General features: G+C 34.9%; 1 protein-coding gene across 4 annotated transcripts in view; it reads right to left on the bottom strand.

Moving 5' to 3' along the window:
- PTPRQ (protein tyrosine phosphatase receptor type Q) overlaps positions 1-17,382 on the bottom strand; it is a 122,231-nt gene that overhangs the window by 82,489 nt on the left and 22,360 nt on the right. For all 4 annotated transcript variants that reach the window (XM_048958793.1, XM_048958767.1, XM_048958777.1 and 1 more), the window contains exons 18-27: positions 15,829-15,989; positions 14,779-14,890; positions 13,723-13,949; positions 10,939-11,008; positions 9,804-10,003; positions 8,160-8,409; positions 6,577-6,705; positions 5,619-5,765; positions 3,800-3,972; positions 532-742 (exon numbers count right to left, since the gene is read on the bottom strand). In XM_048958793.1, the coding sequence (XP_048814750.1) occupies positions 532-742; positions 3,800-3,972; positions 5,619-5,765; positions 6,577-6,705; positions 8,160-8,409; positions 9,804-10,003; positions 10,939-11,008; positions 13,723-13,949; positions 14,779-14,890; positions 15,829-15,989 (1,680 nt within the window). The remainder of the gene's footprint in view (positions 1-531; positions 743-3,799; positions 3,973-5,618; positions 5,766-6,576; positions 6,706-8,159; positions 8,410-9,803; positions 10,004-10,938; positions 11,009-13,722; positions 13,950-14,778; positions 14,891-15,828; positions 15,990-17,382) is intronic.

The following is a 17,382-nucleotide window of genomic DNA, read 5'->3' as shown; positions in this document are numbered from 1 at the left end:
AATGATTTGTTAATATTCATACTTAGCAGAGAGACACTGTTCCATTGATAATACAGAACAAGTGTACACACTAATGACATCACCATGTCATGGGGTCATCTCCACCTGTTTGTAACCCATATAGTCAAGTTGTAACTTTCTGACCTATTTACCTTCACTGACATTTGAAAACCTATTAGTCAAAAGGCTTAGAGAAATCAAGGTCTCTGAAGGGCTTGCAGATATGTTAATCCCTGACAATCACACCTGCTTTGGCAACTGTAATAACTGATTGTCTATGCAGCTTGGCTGATGGCTTTCGGGTGCTCCTTTCACTAGGAAGAAGGTCAGCTGGGTGACAAGGGGCTAGTTCCTGCCTGTGTGGCATTCCCATTTGCTTCAGGAGGTTATTTGGTAGTAAAAAAAATCCAACTCCAGCAAATGACCCATTCATAATTTGCCTGAGCCATGTGCTAAAGTTTGCAGTTGGGACAGTGATGGTGGTCCTCTGGAGCAAAGGAACAAGTAGAAAAATATCTTGAAATATCTTACCCAAAGTAGAATGTAATTCTGCAGCTCCATTTATAGCAGGCAAATGATCATCAGATGCACTTGTAAATATCACTGGGGAAGCTGTCTGAATACTAGAAAACATTTCACCTGAACCTTCATATAATTCATTGGCTGTTTCTATTGAATTCCAGGTGGGAGAAGGTTCAATGTTTTCATTTATCATGTATGGTTCCAAAGAATCAATCAAATACTAAAAATTAGAAAAATAAAGTCACAACCTTAGTCATTCTTATATTCCTTATTGCAATTTATACATACAGCATATAAATTGTGTATTGCAACCATTACAATGATATTCATGTGATATATAACTAACTTTGCAAAACAATATTTTTTACAAGAAAACTCAGGTGCTTGTATCCTACAGCTTGCTCATTTTAAAAATAAATGAACAGAACATGCATTTTAAAAATTTCTTAAAATTTCTTAAAATGTGGATTTTAAAGTTTCAAATTTAATGTTACTATCCTTGTAGCTATATCGAAAAGACACATTTGAGCTTGGAAGACTCCATTTGTACTAAGCATTTTCCAGCAGAATAGGAGGTGCTGACAAGAAGAGGGCTTCAGATGCCCCCACTAGGCCCTGAGGAAGAAGAACAACAGGTTGATCAGACTGATGAAAGAGAAAAAAGTTATCTGTATGACCTCTGAGTAAAGAATAGATGAGAGTGGGAGAAAAACCAAGGCTAATAAAATAAGAAGATGAGTTTTAAAAAGGGGAGTAAATATGTGGAAAAGAAGAATAAAAGGGAGGCAAGTGATGTAAAGGTCAATAAGGCAGCAGGGTCAGGCAAAAGACAAATTTGAAAAGGGATGCAAGTAGACTTAAAGGGAGAAATTACTACTGTGAGAGGTACAAGGAAAGCTGAAGAGAGAGAGGCTAGAGAATAAGCGTAAAATGGTGTATAAGCACTAGATCATTTTGGCCTTTCAGAATGTGGGACCAAATCCAGGACTGCAGTGTCTCTAAATTGTTATCCTGTCATCCGTGAACGCTCCCCACTCACACATATGGACAACTTCACTGCCAGAAAGAGATGTTTTTGTAGCGATGCAATTAATACACAGTAGCCCTCTCCTTACAGACCTCAGGTGGAGAGAGGAGACGAAGCCTTTTTTATCAATAGCCTTTTTTATTTTTATCAACTACATAGACGGTGAGATTGAATGTACCCTCAGCAAGTCTGTAGATGACACCAAACTGAGTGGTGCATTTGACACCATAGAAGGAAGGAATGCCATAAAGAGGGACCTGGACAGCTTGAATAGTGGGCCCATGTGAGCCCAATGAGGTTTAATAAAGCCAAGTACAAGTACAGACTGAGAGAAATGCTCATCGAGAGGAGCTGTGCCAAGAAGAACTTGGTGGTCTTAGTGGATGAAATGCTGGGCATGAGGCCAACAGTATCCTGGGCTGCAGCAAAAGAGGGATGACCATCAGGGAGAGGGAGGTGATTGTCCCCCTCTACTCTGCCCCTGTGAGGCCCCATCTGAAGTACTATGTCCAGGCCTGGAGCCCCCAGCACAAGGAAGATGTAGAGCTGTCAGAGCAGGTGCAGAGGATGGCCAAGAAGATAACCGAAGGGCTGGAGCACCTCTCTTATAAATGAAGTTTAAGAGAGCTGGCCTTGTTTAACTTGGAGAAGAGGAGGCTCTGGGGAGGCTTCATTGTGGCATTCCTTGAAGAGAGTTTATAAGCAGGAGTGAGGCTGACTGTTTATATGGTCTAATAGTCCTAGGACAAGGAAGAATGGCTTTTAACTGAAAGAGGAAAAATTCAAGTTAGGAAGAAATTCTTTACTTGGAGGGTGGTGAAGCACTGGAAGAGATTGTGCAGAGAACCTGTGGATGCTCAATTCCTAGAGGTGTTGAAAGCCAGGCTGGATATGGCCCTGGGCAGCCTGATCAGCAAGGGAGTTGGAACAGGTGATCTTTAAGGTTCCTTCCAATCTAAGCCATTCTGTGATTCTTTTTTACTATTTTAACTAGGTTAGATTAACCACAGCCAGATATTCAGCATCAATCTAACCGAAGTACGAACAGGTAAGAAAAAGACATATATGCCTCATTTTCACCAACCTCTTACATTAAAACAGTACTCACATGAAAATAACTTTTGTCTCTGAGGCTTTAAACAGTGTTATGATTTGTTTTGTTCTTTAATTAGAAAATTAAATTCAATAAGCTTTAGAAAGCATCGTTGATTCTAAATTAAGAATTCACAAATTAGGAAATCCCAGCATTAGCTTATGTCTCTGTAGATAATTTTTCATCTTTTCTGTATATACTATGATATAATCTTTAATTATAGGGTTACATAATTTCACTTTTCAAGGACCTTAGTCTGGCTTAATGAATGAATCCTTATCCTCATCTTTCTCCCCAGCTCCTTTATAAACATTTGGCTCCAGGGCTCTATTTAATCTATAACATGCAACTTAAAAGAAAACTCCTTCAGTGAACTCTGTATCAAAAACAAAGATTCTGTGTCAGAAGACAAGCAGTTTCTAAAAAAGGAATTATGCAAAGTTTTGACAGCTATGCTCAATATTAAGATCTTTTTAAAAAGCCTTAACTTAGAAAGAACTTTCTTGAGCTGCTAAGTATCTACAGTTCTGTGCAGCATGCTCAAAATGGCCTACATATGCAGAGCACATCAGTGGCCAAAATACAAAAGCTAGAGAAGTTGTCACTGTAGTTCCACAAAGGATTTTATTTGTATGTCATGTGTAGATATCCTTATATCCATAGCATGGAGTTTAGTATGCAGTGTCAGACACTTAAATACAAGGGTGCAGATGGTGCCCTGAAAGGAAAGCACTTGAACAGCTCTAGGAAACTTACACTGCACTCACTTCTCCATAGGATTCACATCCACATCTGGAAGTTTTCCTGAGTGGCTATTTACTGATCTAGGCACCTATATTCTTCTTTAGGTATGCTAACAACTGTTATACTAAAAAGAAAATAATATCATCAGTTGGCTATGGAGTCTTGACTTAGTAGCTACAAAATTCAGGATCTGGATTTCTCCAGAGTTCTTTATGATTTTCATGTAGTACAGATAGCATCCTTTCAAACCTCTTTCAAACAGCCAGAAATAGAGGGTGGCATGGGGAAGCTGGCATTTAAAAACATTAATAACTCATCTGAGGCAGCTAATTTCACATACTGTACCTACTGAACAAGGCAGAGAACCAGATTTAATCTAGCAAAGAAATCTGTATTTAAAAGAAGCTAAATACCTTATTTTTTCCAGTGAGAATTATGTTTTCCAGTGTAACTTTTTTTTCTTGCACATGGACTTTAACTCTATACTGGGTAATGATTCCATTTGGTTGTTGTGGCTTTCTCCAAACAATTTTTATATATGTAGCTTCCACTTCTGCTAGATGTAAATCTGATACAGCACCTGGGACTAAGTGTTCAAGAAGAAAACTGATTTAATTACAAATATCCTATTACTACAAGTTTTTTTCAGCACTGTAAGCAAAGTACAATATGCATTTAAAAAAAATTCACGTTCTTATCCTCTGAGTTGCACCTACATAGGTAGAAAGTTACTTTACATGTTTGTTTCAGCAAACAAGTTACATTTCTAAAAATATTCACACTGTTTTTTCCCACATATATGACATACATATAGTCAAACGATGTCAATTAGGATAGTTCTACTTAAGCTAATGCACTGCTATTAGGCCTTATTTCTAGGTATGGACTCTCAAGTACACTGAAAATGAAAACTTAATTCCTGATTCATCAGTGTCATACAGGAATGAAATAAAAAGCTGAGAGAAAATACACTGAATGTGGTACATCTTGTTCATTTCAGTTTTACAGTGAATTTCAATTCAAATCCTCCTAACTACGCACTAATAATGATACTGTACTGTGCGTAGGACTGTCAGAGATCAGAATAGTTTTTTTCAAAAGTATTATATTCAGATTAGGTATGAAAAAATTGTTTCTTACAAATATACTGCAGAAAAAGACAAGTCTGAAATTCCTTGCATAATGAAAGTTGGCACATGTGATGTTAAAATTAGACATTCCATGTCATTTAAAACAAAATCAAAAAGGATTTGGCTTCTGACTGAGTTTAGACAGAAGACAAAAATGGCTCTGTTGAGGAGGGTCATCTCAGGAAACGGCCTCCGAGATCGCACAAAATCAGATAGTGTTGGAAAAAATAGGAACTACAAGGAACTATCTCAATTGCTGGTTTTGGCAAAGCTTGCTATTAAGGTGTAACAGCAGGAGGAACCTTAATAGCAAGCTTTGCCAAAACCAACAATTGAGACTTTTCTAAGTTTGTGCTCTGTAACACAAAAATAATAAAAATAACAATGTTGAAACTGCCTATCTATGACATAGTAATTCCCATTTTTTTTTCTGGTTGAACTCTTACCTGCAGACCAGTAATTCTGCACAATCTCACATACGTATAAAAATAAAATTACGTTTCTACCGAGCAAAAGACTGGCCCCTGAGGAGTGAGCTATTGGGAGCCCAAACTTCCAAATCATAGCATAAGAGAGACTCTGAAGCAGAACTAATAAGCACTTTGCCCCAGGACAAAATCTCAGTGTTTCCCTCAGAGATACGGTCTCTTGTAAAGGTGGCTCTCTTAGATACTGCTGAGAGACCCTGGATTTGGAGAAAATCAGTCGAATGAGATTTCAGGGTTGAACAAAGTGGTCATAGTGGAGTCCTGCAATGTTATTTCCCTACCACTTGCTGCCATCTAACGTCTAAAAGGGTGACATGCAACAATTACCATATCTAAAGTACTACTTTTGCTCAGGCAGAAGCTACTTTTCTTTCACAGCCTCTGAAGGCTTCTATAAGCAAAGAAATTTAATGACTGTCTATGAACTCCAAAATAAAGTTGGAAAAATAAATCAACTCCATAGATTTCCAGCTCGTTTCTCTCATTAGTTTATTAGACTTCTCTTTCAACACCTTCATTCCTTCTGTTGCAAGGAAACTAAATGTCTTTGAAAGAAAAATTGATACTAGTTACTATGTACAGCCTATTTACTTTATTTCTGTATGCTTACTTACCATCTGCAGGAGTGAAAACTGTGAGGTTAGTCTTTGGTCCCACACCAGCACTCGTCTCTGCACTGACATACACATCATACATTGTAAATGGCACAAGGTTATGAAATATGAACTTATGATCTTTTGTGCTGTTACCCAGAATATGTCCTGGAATGAGAACGAAGAGATGGTAGCTCAAAAATTAAACAGTTCATCATTCATTTATACTGAATAGATCTACTTTTAAGGAAGATGAAATGCCAAATTTGTTTCTGAAAAGTATAAGGCATTTCCTTATTGGAAATAATACTAAATGGCTTTAAAAATTAAAAAAAAAAAAAACAAAAAAAAAAACAACCCAGCAACAAAACAAAGGAACCTAAAATACCACTTCAGGGATATATGGCTTTTAAGAGAAGGAGATTTTTTATCTATTTCTTTAATTATTGTTGCTGTTCATGAGTTAATTTCTCTTGCTTATCCCATATCACTCCAAAAAAACATTTAGTAGACAGCTCGTTCACTTCTTTAACAGTATGTAGTTATATAGCCCCATAACCTTGTCTTTTTAACCACATCTGAGTTAAAGAATAAATACAAAAACCCCAAAAGAGACTGAAACCACGCAGATTAAAATCTTCCAAAAATATTTAACAGAAAAAGAGTAAATGTAAGATACAGAATTATTTGAATATATATGCATTCTAATTTAGCCGTGAGTTTAGCTTTCCATTTTTCAGAAAGAATGAGAGGAGCTAGTTTCCTCTACAGTTAAGAATACCTAACATGAATTTCACTGTGTACTAATCCTTATAATGGGCAGGTTTAAAAGTTATTTAAGAAGTGCTGATCATTCTAATACTGAAAAGGATACATAGCAGTGCTTTCCAATTTTCTTTCTCCACTGGTGGTGACACTAAGAATGCAAGTATAAGGACTAAAAAACAATCAACCAATCAATTAATCACTTTAGACTTACCAGATGGACCATACAGCTCAACTCTGTAACTAAATTTCCCCGTTACTATGGTTGGTGGGTCCCACATCACTGAGAAAGACTTTGCAGTAATGTTAATCTTGGCAAAATTTTGTGGTGGATCTTCTGGAACTTAATTTTGGAAAAAGTCTTTGAATATAAAATAATTTATATCTAGAATTCCCAAGAATCACATACCAGACAATTAAATTAAAATATAAGCATTAAATGCACTGAAGAAAACTTACATTGAAAGCACAGCTCATTAAACTGTCTTAATGTTATTCCTTTTTTTTTTTTTTTTTTTTTTTAAACATGATTCCTGCATAAGGTATCAAAAGAACTGGTAGTATACAAACAATACTTAAAACATAAAGGTATCAGGGATTTTATAAAGTTTGATATAGACTTATTACATACAGATTACATACAGAAGATGCTCAAATACTACTGTGATGCTCAGCAATATAGAGCTCATGTGGAGTAAGATTTTCTTTCTCAGTTTTTTTTTTCTTATAGATTACCTCATATAGCTGATTTCTGAGAGCACCAGTGATATTTTATTATCCAAAACTTCAAATACAGATACAGGTAAGACTGCAAAAACATTGCACCTCGTATTTTCATGAAACTATTCGTGTAAATTAAAGCAACTAAAGAAGCCGATCCATTTCTGAAGCATGCATTCCTTTCTGAAGTATTCCTTCACAAGTTAGTGATATTACTACTGAAATGAAAAATTCCAAAGACAACTAAACAAATCCAAAGACAACTAAAACAGCTGCAATTCTTTTTAACCATATAGAGTTAGAAAAAAAATGATTTCCAAAAATGCCCAAGTAAACTTTTTTAAACTGCTCTAGACAGAACTGCCAACTAAGGATGCTTTAATGCTAGCAAAACCATTCAGATGAACAGTGCTAGAAGAGAATTACATTTATTTTCAGTTGAATGGTGCTATAACCGTTTGATGAATGAAAGAGCAGCCCAGCAACATCAAACCGTATCAGACAAAAGAAGGATGCTCTAGCAAACAAAAAGCCAGATTAACATTCCTCTGGAAACAAGAGTTTTCTAGTACGGCTGTATTAGCACAATTGCCCATTCTGCTCTTGGATAAGTTTTGATTTCAATTCTAACTTCTTAGAGAATTTTGAGTAATCCAAAAACCAATTTTTCCAGTGCTTAAAGATTTCTTCAGCACTGACCAGACTTCTGTAATAGCTCCAGACTGAGGAACCATGGGAAAGGAGTTTTCTTTATACTGCTTTTTTTTTTTCTTTTTCCCCTGAAATGCAAGGAAGCTTTAAGCTTATTGCTATGTATACAGTATATACGCTCTTTTAATTCTATGACTGACACCCTTTCCGTTCTAGCTTATTTTTAATTTTCATTCCAATGCATTATTAATTGAAGTTCTTGAATTATCCTTCATTTTTCACAAAATTAAAGAAAAAAGAATGATCTGTCCTGAGCACGCTTTGATTCCCTTGACTTTTCATTATAGGCGAATCCCTACCTTTCTTTGTTTTTCTATAAATCTGAGAACTTTATTTACTTTCGAAAGTAATGTATGAAAATAATACCTGATTCCGGCGTTCGGACAATTGCACTGTCAATGTAGCCTGCTTCAGTGTTAACTGCAGAGACTTCAAAAAGATAGGTGGTATATGCCCTCAGGTTAGTTATAACAAAACTAATTGGCTCATTCCAAACAGAGCTCATTTGACTAGATGCTTCTGTACTTGCTGTAACTGTAGTACTTGAAGGAACTGTGGACTTGCCAAAAGTAGTTGAAGGAGTGGTAGTACTCCACAGAAATGATTCACTGTTATCCTAGTAAGACAAATATGAAACATTATAAACAGAAAACATACCGACTGTTAATATATGGAGGTAAAAAAAAAAGGCAGAAACCCTTTGAAACAAAACCACCTGGATCTGGTTCTATTTTTTTATTTTCAAACTTCACTATGATTGAAGTCAGTTTATCATTTCATTATTTGAAGTGCTAGCACATCTTATTAGTGACAGTACTACAGTGTTTGCCCTTATTCAAAAAAATTTTAAACATCATTGAGCAGAAGGAACTTTTTAGTCTCCATTTAGCTATTCCCAGTTTTATAATTCAGATTACATCTCTACAAAAAAATAAATTATCTCTAGGGAGGTCTTTTTTCAATATATGTATTTTGTATGCCTACATTTATGTGTACATACATATGCACAGAAAGAGATAGACAGATGTATACATATATAGCAGGTACCAGACAGAGGTTTTCTGATCTGTACTGTCAGGAGACAACTCTGAAAAGCTGCTGGGCTTTTCAATCATTGATGTGTTATGATTCATAGGTGGGATACTCTCTTCTCAGTGCTAAATTAAATCAGCCTGACGTTTACAGCGCTCAAAAATGCTTAACATTATCACAAAAATAAAATCTGAAACCAAATCCCTGATCGTTTTTTATTATTTAAAACTGCACTTTTCAATGTATTACTAAGTCTAGCACCCTGAAGAAAAAAACATTTAGGCAACTTGACATCCTAATAATCATAACACATGGCTCAGAATAAAGGAAAAAGGAGAACAAAAGTTGAAAAGGAGAATATTCTTCAAGAAACTCTGAAAGTTATACATTGGCTTCAGGTTGAAAACAGAGGGATAGTAAAAATTCTGAAATTAAATATTCACTGAAAGTTCCTGAACAACCGTCTACAAAGAATTATTGAATATCACTCTGCTATTTCTTTTTATGTTGCTTTGAAAAGTATTAAACTACTCTTGAAATGTGATATGCAGAATAGAGCACAACTTAAAATATACAAAGCTTTATAAAACTTTATATAAAAATGAAATATTAACAGTACTATATCTCTACAGTGACAGAAACATTTTTTTTTACAGTGAATGCTGTAAAATTAAAAATGGAAACTGAAACATCAAATTTATTTATTCCATCCTTTTCTATTAAAAGTACATCAATTAATTGATCCTTTCTTGACATTGTTATAGGATTAAACTGAGCTTTTCAAGGTAAAATTCCCTTCTTAATCTACTTCTGACAGAAAATCTTTTCTTCACATTATTATATTCTTCCTCAGACCTAACTCTGTAAACTACTGGGGATTGTTCCAAAAAGCAAGCCTCCAAATGGCCCCAAAATTCAAATTTTATTATATTCTGTAGCTTCAGTTTATTTCTAATTTAAAAGGCTTATAGCACTTACATTACACTCTGGTAACCTCCCAGACAGAAGGTCTTCTACTTTAACCAAGACATCTTTCACTACTATTCCACTTCTTGCATGTTTCACACTAATCTTGAAACTAGTTATCTTTCCATTTGGTTGTCGAGGCAGAAACCAGATCAGATTTACAGCTGTATAATTTAAGGCTTCAACTGTGAGATTCACTACTTTACCTGGAGCTTGAAAACAAAACAAACAAAAGCAGTGAGACATACTTTTCTTCTCATTAAATACATATTTCAGAATCAAATCTACCATGATTTAAAATGATTTCCATTATCATTTAGTACTACAGTACCCAAAGAACCTATCACATTTCAAATATTTGTGCTCTCCTGTATTCAGTGATCTTAAATGGAAAATAACCATTTTAGTTAGACCAGTTCAAAAAAGCCCTTTGTATGTTGAAAACCATACTGTCCACATAACTATCCACTCTAGTTAACTTTTTCTAGATAACTTTATTGTTTTAAACTGAACTTCATTTTGATCAAGTCGTTGGCATCTCTTAAATCATCACAGCAATAGCTTAAAAGAAGAAGAATACCATCAGAGTGACATACAACTCTCACCTCCAATTTCAACAGGTCTTCCAGTTACATTAATAATAAGGGTTTTAACTTTAATACAATGTGAACAGAAAGTATCAAAAAGTAAAAAGCTGAAGTTCTCCTATGGGAAAATGCTAGTACTGTCCTCTGTCAACTACGAGCAAATAAAGCCCAGTGAAGTCTGGTTCTCTATGAGCAATTTGTTACAAAAATAGTGAAGAATACTGATTTACATAGCACCTCCACGTTAGTTAGCTACACCTTCTCGTATCTGGTTTTACAATTCGTTGTTATCTCAGAAATCTCATGCAGAATATCTAGCCTATCTATCTATCTATCTATCTATCTATCTATCTATCTATCTATCTATCCTATACTAGCAAATAGGACAAAGAGCACCATTTCCCACTGAGTGGAAAATGCAGAAACAATTGGGATTTTCTTATAAATGTATCAGAATTTGTACAAATTAAATATTTGTACAAATATAAAATATGAAGCATCAGGGGTGCTATATTTGAGCAAATTAGAGCACCTCTAATAAGCAGGTTCATTAAAATTACCACTTTCTGCAGTCTGGAAAAGAAAAGGAGCACTAAATACTCCAACACCAGCACTGTTCTCAGCAGCAACCTAAAGAAAAAAAGAAATCAAATTAGAGAACCTATAGGATGTACAGGAAGCGTGCATATCTTAAGGAGAAGTAGATATTCACCTACCAGCTTTTAAATCATAAACGTACAAATGAACAAAACAGATATGGTAGAAAGAATCTAGAAAACTGAGTGATACATTGAAAGTCTGCCTATTTGAGATTTGCAGTTTTAAGAAAAAGTCCAGGGTAATATGACAAAAGCATACAAACTTTTGCATGGTGGAGGGGTTAACTATACACACTGATTGACTTTGAAGATAAAATAAATGCTTGTGAAATGTGCCATTAGCTTCTAGAAATCTCTAGGTGATCATGCCACAGGGTGACATTATAGCAAAAAGTTTGGAAGCAAGTGAAAAAAAAACAAAAAACCAAAAATACCAAAGTTACTTTGTGGATAACAAAAGTTCACACAGTTCAAGTAGTTGTAATTCAAATTTGGAAAGAGTATTAACGCTTGTGCTTTGAAGTACAGAGTTGATACTAATTACTTGAAGTTTAGGAAAAACGTTCCTTGACTGAATATTTTTACAAATTTATCAGTGATCAGGTGCCCAAAATTTTGCAAACATACAAATAATTCTCAAATATGTAGCGATAGCAAATAATCTCTTTTAAGTACTGTTTCTCTACAAATGTTTCTTCATTAGATGTCTAGAAACAAAATCAAGACTGGGCTGTCAGAAATAGATTGGAATATTCAATGCTATTTTGAACTGTACTGTTGTGGTACGTACCAGAAGGAATTTAGCAAGAACAAGCCAGGTAAAAACAACAACAAATTTTCATCCATGCAAAAATGAAGAGCTTGTAAATGACACAACAAACTCCTCCCCAGAAAAACACTCACTGCTTCCTCCCCAAAAAAATCCAAAAAATACCAGCAAAGAAATAAATTACTCAGGACAAGGAAAATATTTAATGTTTCCTTTTGGCCACACATTTCCATCTCAGTGAGAGTACTAGTGGGTCAGCTAGTGGGCAGCCCACCAAAGCAGCAGATAGGCTAACAGCCCTCCACTTGCCAACAGACTTTTAGTCACTCATGCCGAAAGCCATGAGGTCCCTGCTAGCCCAGTGTAGCTGGGTCTAAAGTCACTTTCATGAGTCAAATTCAGCTCTAAGATCAATGGCTAAAACATCAGTAATGAGAAGAAAAGCCTCCCAAATATATCAGCCAAAGGCAAATCACTGTGAAGTAAAACACGATTTAAATGTCCTACAGCTTTCCCAAGGAAGAGCAAAGAAGAGAATTTGCAAAACCTTCAAAAGTGAATCTCACACAAATAAACTGAACTATCTTAATAACTTTATCTACCTGAACAGATTAATGAGCTTAGTCTAAATAATATATTTTTTTTTCTAATAGGAGCTGATTATTTAATTTCTTCTTCAACAGATGATTGCAGGCAGATCAAAGGCTAAACATTTCTGCTTTTCACCAGCAAGGTCATCACTGCAAGATTCACAGCAAGCAATTTCCCCACAGTAGCAAGCCCTAATTAGACTTCTACTTTCTTACATATGCACATCATCATTACAAAGGATTACTGCACAGCTCTACTCCTTGACTGCCAAATCTAATATTTTTCCATGGTATCAATTCACATTACATGGAATGAAACAAACTAAGCATATTATTTCATTTTATTCTTGACATTAAAAAGAAGTGCCTATCCAAGGTTCTTGTGAAAGTGTCAGAGAACTTCATGGCAAATGTTGCCAAGAGAACAATAATGCATTTCTGTCCATTTGAAGTTATTTACACTCGAAAAGTTCAGAGAAGGATCAGGAGTGCCTAATCCAAATTGTGCATATAGAACTCATCTGCTGATTTTGACAGTAGGTACCTCCTGTAAATATCAAAGAAATAAAATCTATGGAAAGGACAATGAATGGCACAACTTTTTTATTTAGGAAACGATAACAGGTAAAACATTTGGGCTTGGGGAAACTAGGCTAAGATGTTTACAGGCCACACACAAACACAAGGGAAAATACAAAGACGATTAAATAAAAAGGAAATTTTTCATCAAGTATGTAGCTGTGTGTATCTGTATCCTTCTGTTCAGTGAGTGGAGTTGTTGGCACTCCCCCATCACAAGTACACAGTTGGGGTGAGAATGTGTCATAGGCGTGTGTATTTGCAATATAGAAAGAAGCCTGCTTTTCATCTCAGTACTAGGAAAACAGTTATTGATCAGAAAGTGAGCAAGATTTTAGATGACAGCATATGAAAATTCAGGACAGAAAATTCCTTTTTCAAATATTTCAGTTTAAAATCAAATAAAGAATTACACATGTATATATGCCTTTATGGATTTGGTTGAGGTGATTTAGAAATCTGCGTGTAATATCCAAAGTGCACCAGTGATTTGAAAGACTAAATCTCAGTGAAGATGAAGTGTACAGATATTTTTTAAAATTCTAACCTGTGCTCTGTGCTCTCCACCACATATTATATGTCAGTAACAATATTAATAGAAGAAACTATGTTTTAGAACAGTTGTGGTTAGAAATTATTTTAAGTATATGTAAAAGCCACTAAAGTAAATAAATACCTGCTACATGCATTTTGTTACACAGCAGAAGTTATTAACAATGTGCATCAGAAATCAGTGCACTTAACATAGTTTCATACAATGCACAACAAGGGAGAGTTCAAACTAAACAGTATTCATAAAGCTTTTACCTTAATTTCGTAAGTTGTTCCAGGGTTAAGATTGGTAAGAAGAACCTCCAGACTATCTGGCTTTGTTGTGACCTGTGTATAAGCTGTTTGCATCCACGGGCAGACCTCTTTATATTTAACAATGTAGGACAGAATTCTCCCATTTGGATGCTGTGGTGTATTCCATGACAACAGAATTCCAGCAGAGCCAACTCTTTCACCTGCAAGTAATGCAGGGGGACCAGGATCTAAAAATAAATAAATAAGTAATATGTCAAAAACAGTCTTTAATTAAGTTTCCAAATGATGGAGACATCCTCATAGTTACTGTAAATAAAAAAAATCATCTGCCAGCAAAAATAAGAAAAAGTACAGAAGACCAAATGCACAGTTTAATAAGCTTTGTTTGTTTGTTTGTTTTCCATTCAGTTGTTCGTTTGTTTCTGGCTACAGTACTGTTACAAAAAAAGATTAAATGAAATTTTGAACTTCAGGAACATTCTTTTTTATGAATGCAAAATATGTAACATCATAGCAAACAAAGCAGCATAATGCCAACTTAATATTTCAGATATTCTAGCATGCTTAATTTAAGTTCCTTTCATTAAATAAAATAAATTACACTCATAAAATATGTCTGATATGGCTATGTTTTTCTGAAACATCTCAGAAGACTGCTGTTCCATGCATGGATATTATTTTACAACTAAAAACTTTTCAGAAGTTTATCAGATGCTTTCCTTTGTGTTTTTCAGGGTTTTGTTGTTGTTGTTGTCGTTGTTGCTTTTTTCTCTCTCTCTCTCTCTTTTTAAAATTTTAAATAGCCAAGCTAATGGATGAATACCACCACTACTCACAATGAGGGTTTATTCTGAAAAATCTAATAAATTCTCATGCTCTGGTAGAACACCTCTGATTCAGTATATATTTTTTTACATTTAAAGAAGATTAAAAATTCTGATGACTGTTAAAAAATATTTATCACTTTGCCTGTAGTACTATGTATAATAGTAAACACAAAAAAGAAATCATTGTTAAAAAAAAGAAATAAAATATAAGCAGTCATTTTTAACTTACTTGTGACATTTGTTGTCACTGTTCTACTGGCAGGTGAACTGTATGTGGAAGAAGAAACTGTAGAAACTGTAACGTTGTATGTTGTTCCAGGTGTAGCGTTATAAAAGTCAGCCTAAAATATGACATCGGATTGTTAGCAAGAATCATGAAAATGAATGCCCCATCCCCCATAACTGAAAACAAGAACAACAACAATAGAAGCCCCAACCCTGTAATTTTAAGCACTGCGGTACTGAGAGTAATTACCAAAAAGGCTGGTAGAAATATAGCAGCATTTGCAACAGTAAGAAGAGCAGTTCATACTTGCTAGCTACAGCACAGCATTTTATCTTATTTAGCTACCCTCCATACTATTAATTTTATCACAGAATCACTTGTCAGTGTATCTATACAGGTGTTTCTGCAACATCCTCATTATTCAAGCATATATTTAGCATTATAAAATCACCTCTTGAAAGAACAAACACAAAGCAAGTCTTGAAAAGCTTCCAACGTTCTGATGGTTAAGTAAACCCATCATTTGAAATAAGCATAATTAAAAACTTTTAAACAGTCATTAATACAAAATACCTGTATCTGTGTAGTTCCAATAAAAAACAAAAGCAAACCAACCAGAACAGCCATTACTTCTGTTAATATTCTGATATTTTCCAGACTGTAGAACCAAAAAGTCCTCCTATTTCTTTTTGATGCCTCAGCAGCGAAATGTTGCCTGCATTAATGATTTAAGCACGGATCTTCCTGGCAAGTACACAATTAATGAGTCTGTATTACTCAACAGCTCTGCCCTTCCTTTGTTAAACTATTCATGAACCTTGGATGACTGACTGTATCCTTGTAGCAGACTTGAAAAAAATTAAAAAAAGAGAGATTCGCTAACTGTTTTAAGGTACCAAACTCTGGATGCTGAAATGTGCTTTCAGTAATTTTATATGAATACCTCTCTGATCACATCTGCATAAAATAGCTAAGGAAGCAACCTTGCATTCTTCATCAGTACGCTGCACAAGGAAAAGCTGGCTGTGCAAGTCCTGTAATAAAAGCACATACTTGATACTCTCTAACTCCAAGATCTAAGATAACAACAGATCCATGGTCAGGAATAAGATCCACACGAAATCTGTCTACATGTCCATATGGTAGTCTCCAATACAGGGAAAAAGAATCTGATGAAACATTGAAGAATTTAAGCCCTTCTGGTTTTGCAGGTTCTAAAAGGGAAACATGAAATATAAGATGTTAAACTAAATACATCCTTGACAAATATATAAGTAGTTACAACTGACTATAAAAGCACCCAGGAACAGCTTACTCACTCCAAGAAGGATAATTGCTAATTAGCCCATATGCAACAGCATTTTACAATACAGTTGCTGCACTACTTCTGAGATATGGTTGATAATCTCTGAACTATGCTGTGTAGATATTGTGGAGATATACTCAGGTATCTCAGTCCACTGTTTGGTTAAGCAAGAATCTCAGCACAGTCTCAGTGCTTCTGCTGTACTCAACCTTAAAGCTAGCACTACTGCTGTACCAAGTAATGCTACTACAGATTTTCTGTTCTGTTGCTTGTTACAAAATAGTTAATTCTTTTTAAATAGTTTTCATATATCTGAAATCCAAGTAATTCCAGGAAATCTAATTAGTTAAGTCTCCTATTTTTTTTATTTTGTACTCCTTTCATTAAAGCCATGTTTTCACATGTTCCTGAAATGTCATCTCACTTTCTTATTTTTCTGCCCTTTCAGGCACTTTTAAATCTGTATCATTCACTCAAGTCCTACCAATGAATCATACTGTAGCTTCATCAGTAGCTCATTAAAACATTACATATCTTTAATATTGTATTATTGATCCACATGCACATAGTCATAGTGCACATAGCTAAAAACAGTTCCTGTGCATACCTGACACAGCAAGCCCCATCAGAGATGCTCTTTGTCACATGCCAGATATGCCACTACCTTGCACTGTCCTCTGACTCCCTTACTAACTTGTTTCTTCTGAATTCGAACTAAGTCTTCTGAGCTGTTTATACACTAATAATGTCCTTTTCAGTTTAAATATCACATCACTTTTATTCTGAAAGAGTTCCACTCATTTTTATTTACTATAAATCTATTTAGATTATGTATCCTTCCTGAACTCTTTTCCCTGCAGTTTCAAACAGATCACTACAGCTCTGCTACCAAATATTATACCTGAAGTGTTCATGCATCCAAATGTCAACACTAGGTTTTTATACTCAGTATTTATTTCTTGCATATATGATTGGTTTTTTTTTATTACTTTTAATTTATTTTAATGCTAACAGGAAAAAAAAAATCAATGTAGAGAATTGCAAGTGTAAACGAGAGCACATCTTCTTCCTTTTATTACGCTTATTTAAATTACAAGTCCTAGTGTTACCATTAGTACTACTATTTCAAGACACTATGCTTGTAAAGGTCTTTTATACAAACCCATGATTAAAATCTGAGTTATCATAGTACTTAAATCTGTCTGCCTCAGTCGCATTATTTCTGAATCAGAAGCAGAAGACAGCCTAGAAGATTCCTCGTGGAAAGAGAAATGTAGTGCCATGAAGCTAATAATAGTCCT

The sequence above is a fragment of the Lagopus muta genome, chromosome 1 (assembly GCF_023343835.1).
Source record: "Lagopus muta isolate bLagMut1 chromosome 1, bLagMut1 primary, whole genome shotgun sequence".
NCBI classification, from domain to species: domain Eukaryota; kingdom Metazoa; phylum Chordata; class Aves; order Galliformes; family Phasianidae; genus Lagopus; species Lagopus muta.
Note: the sequence above shows the minus strand (reverse complement) of the source record. Positions and strands in the feature narration are given on the sequence as shown.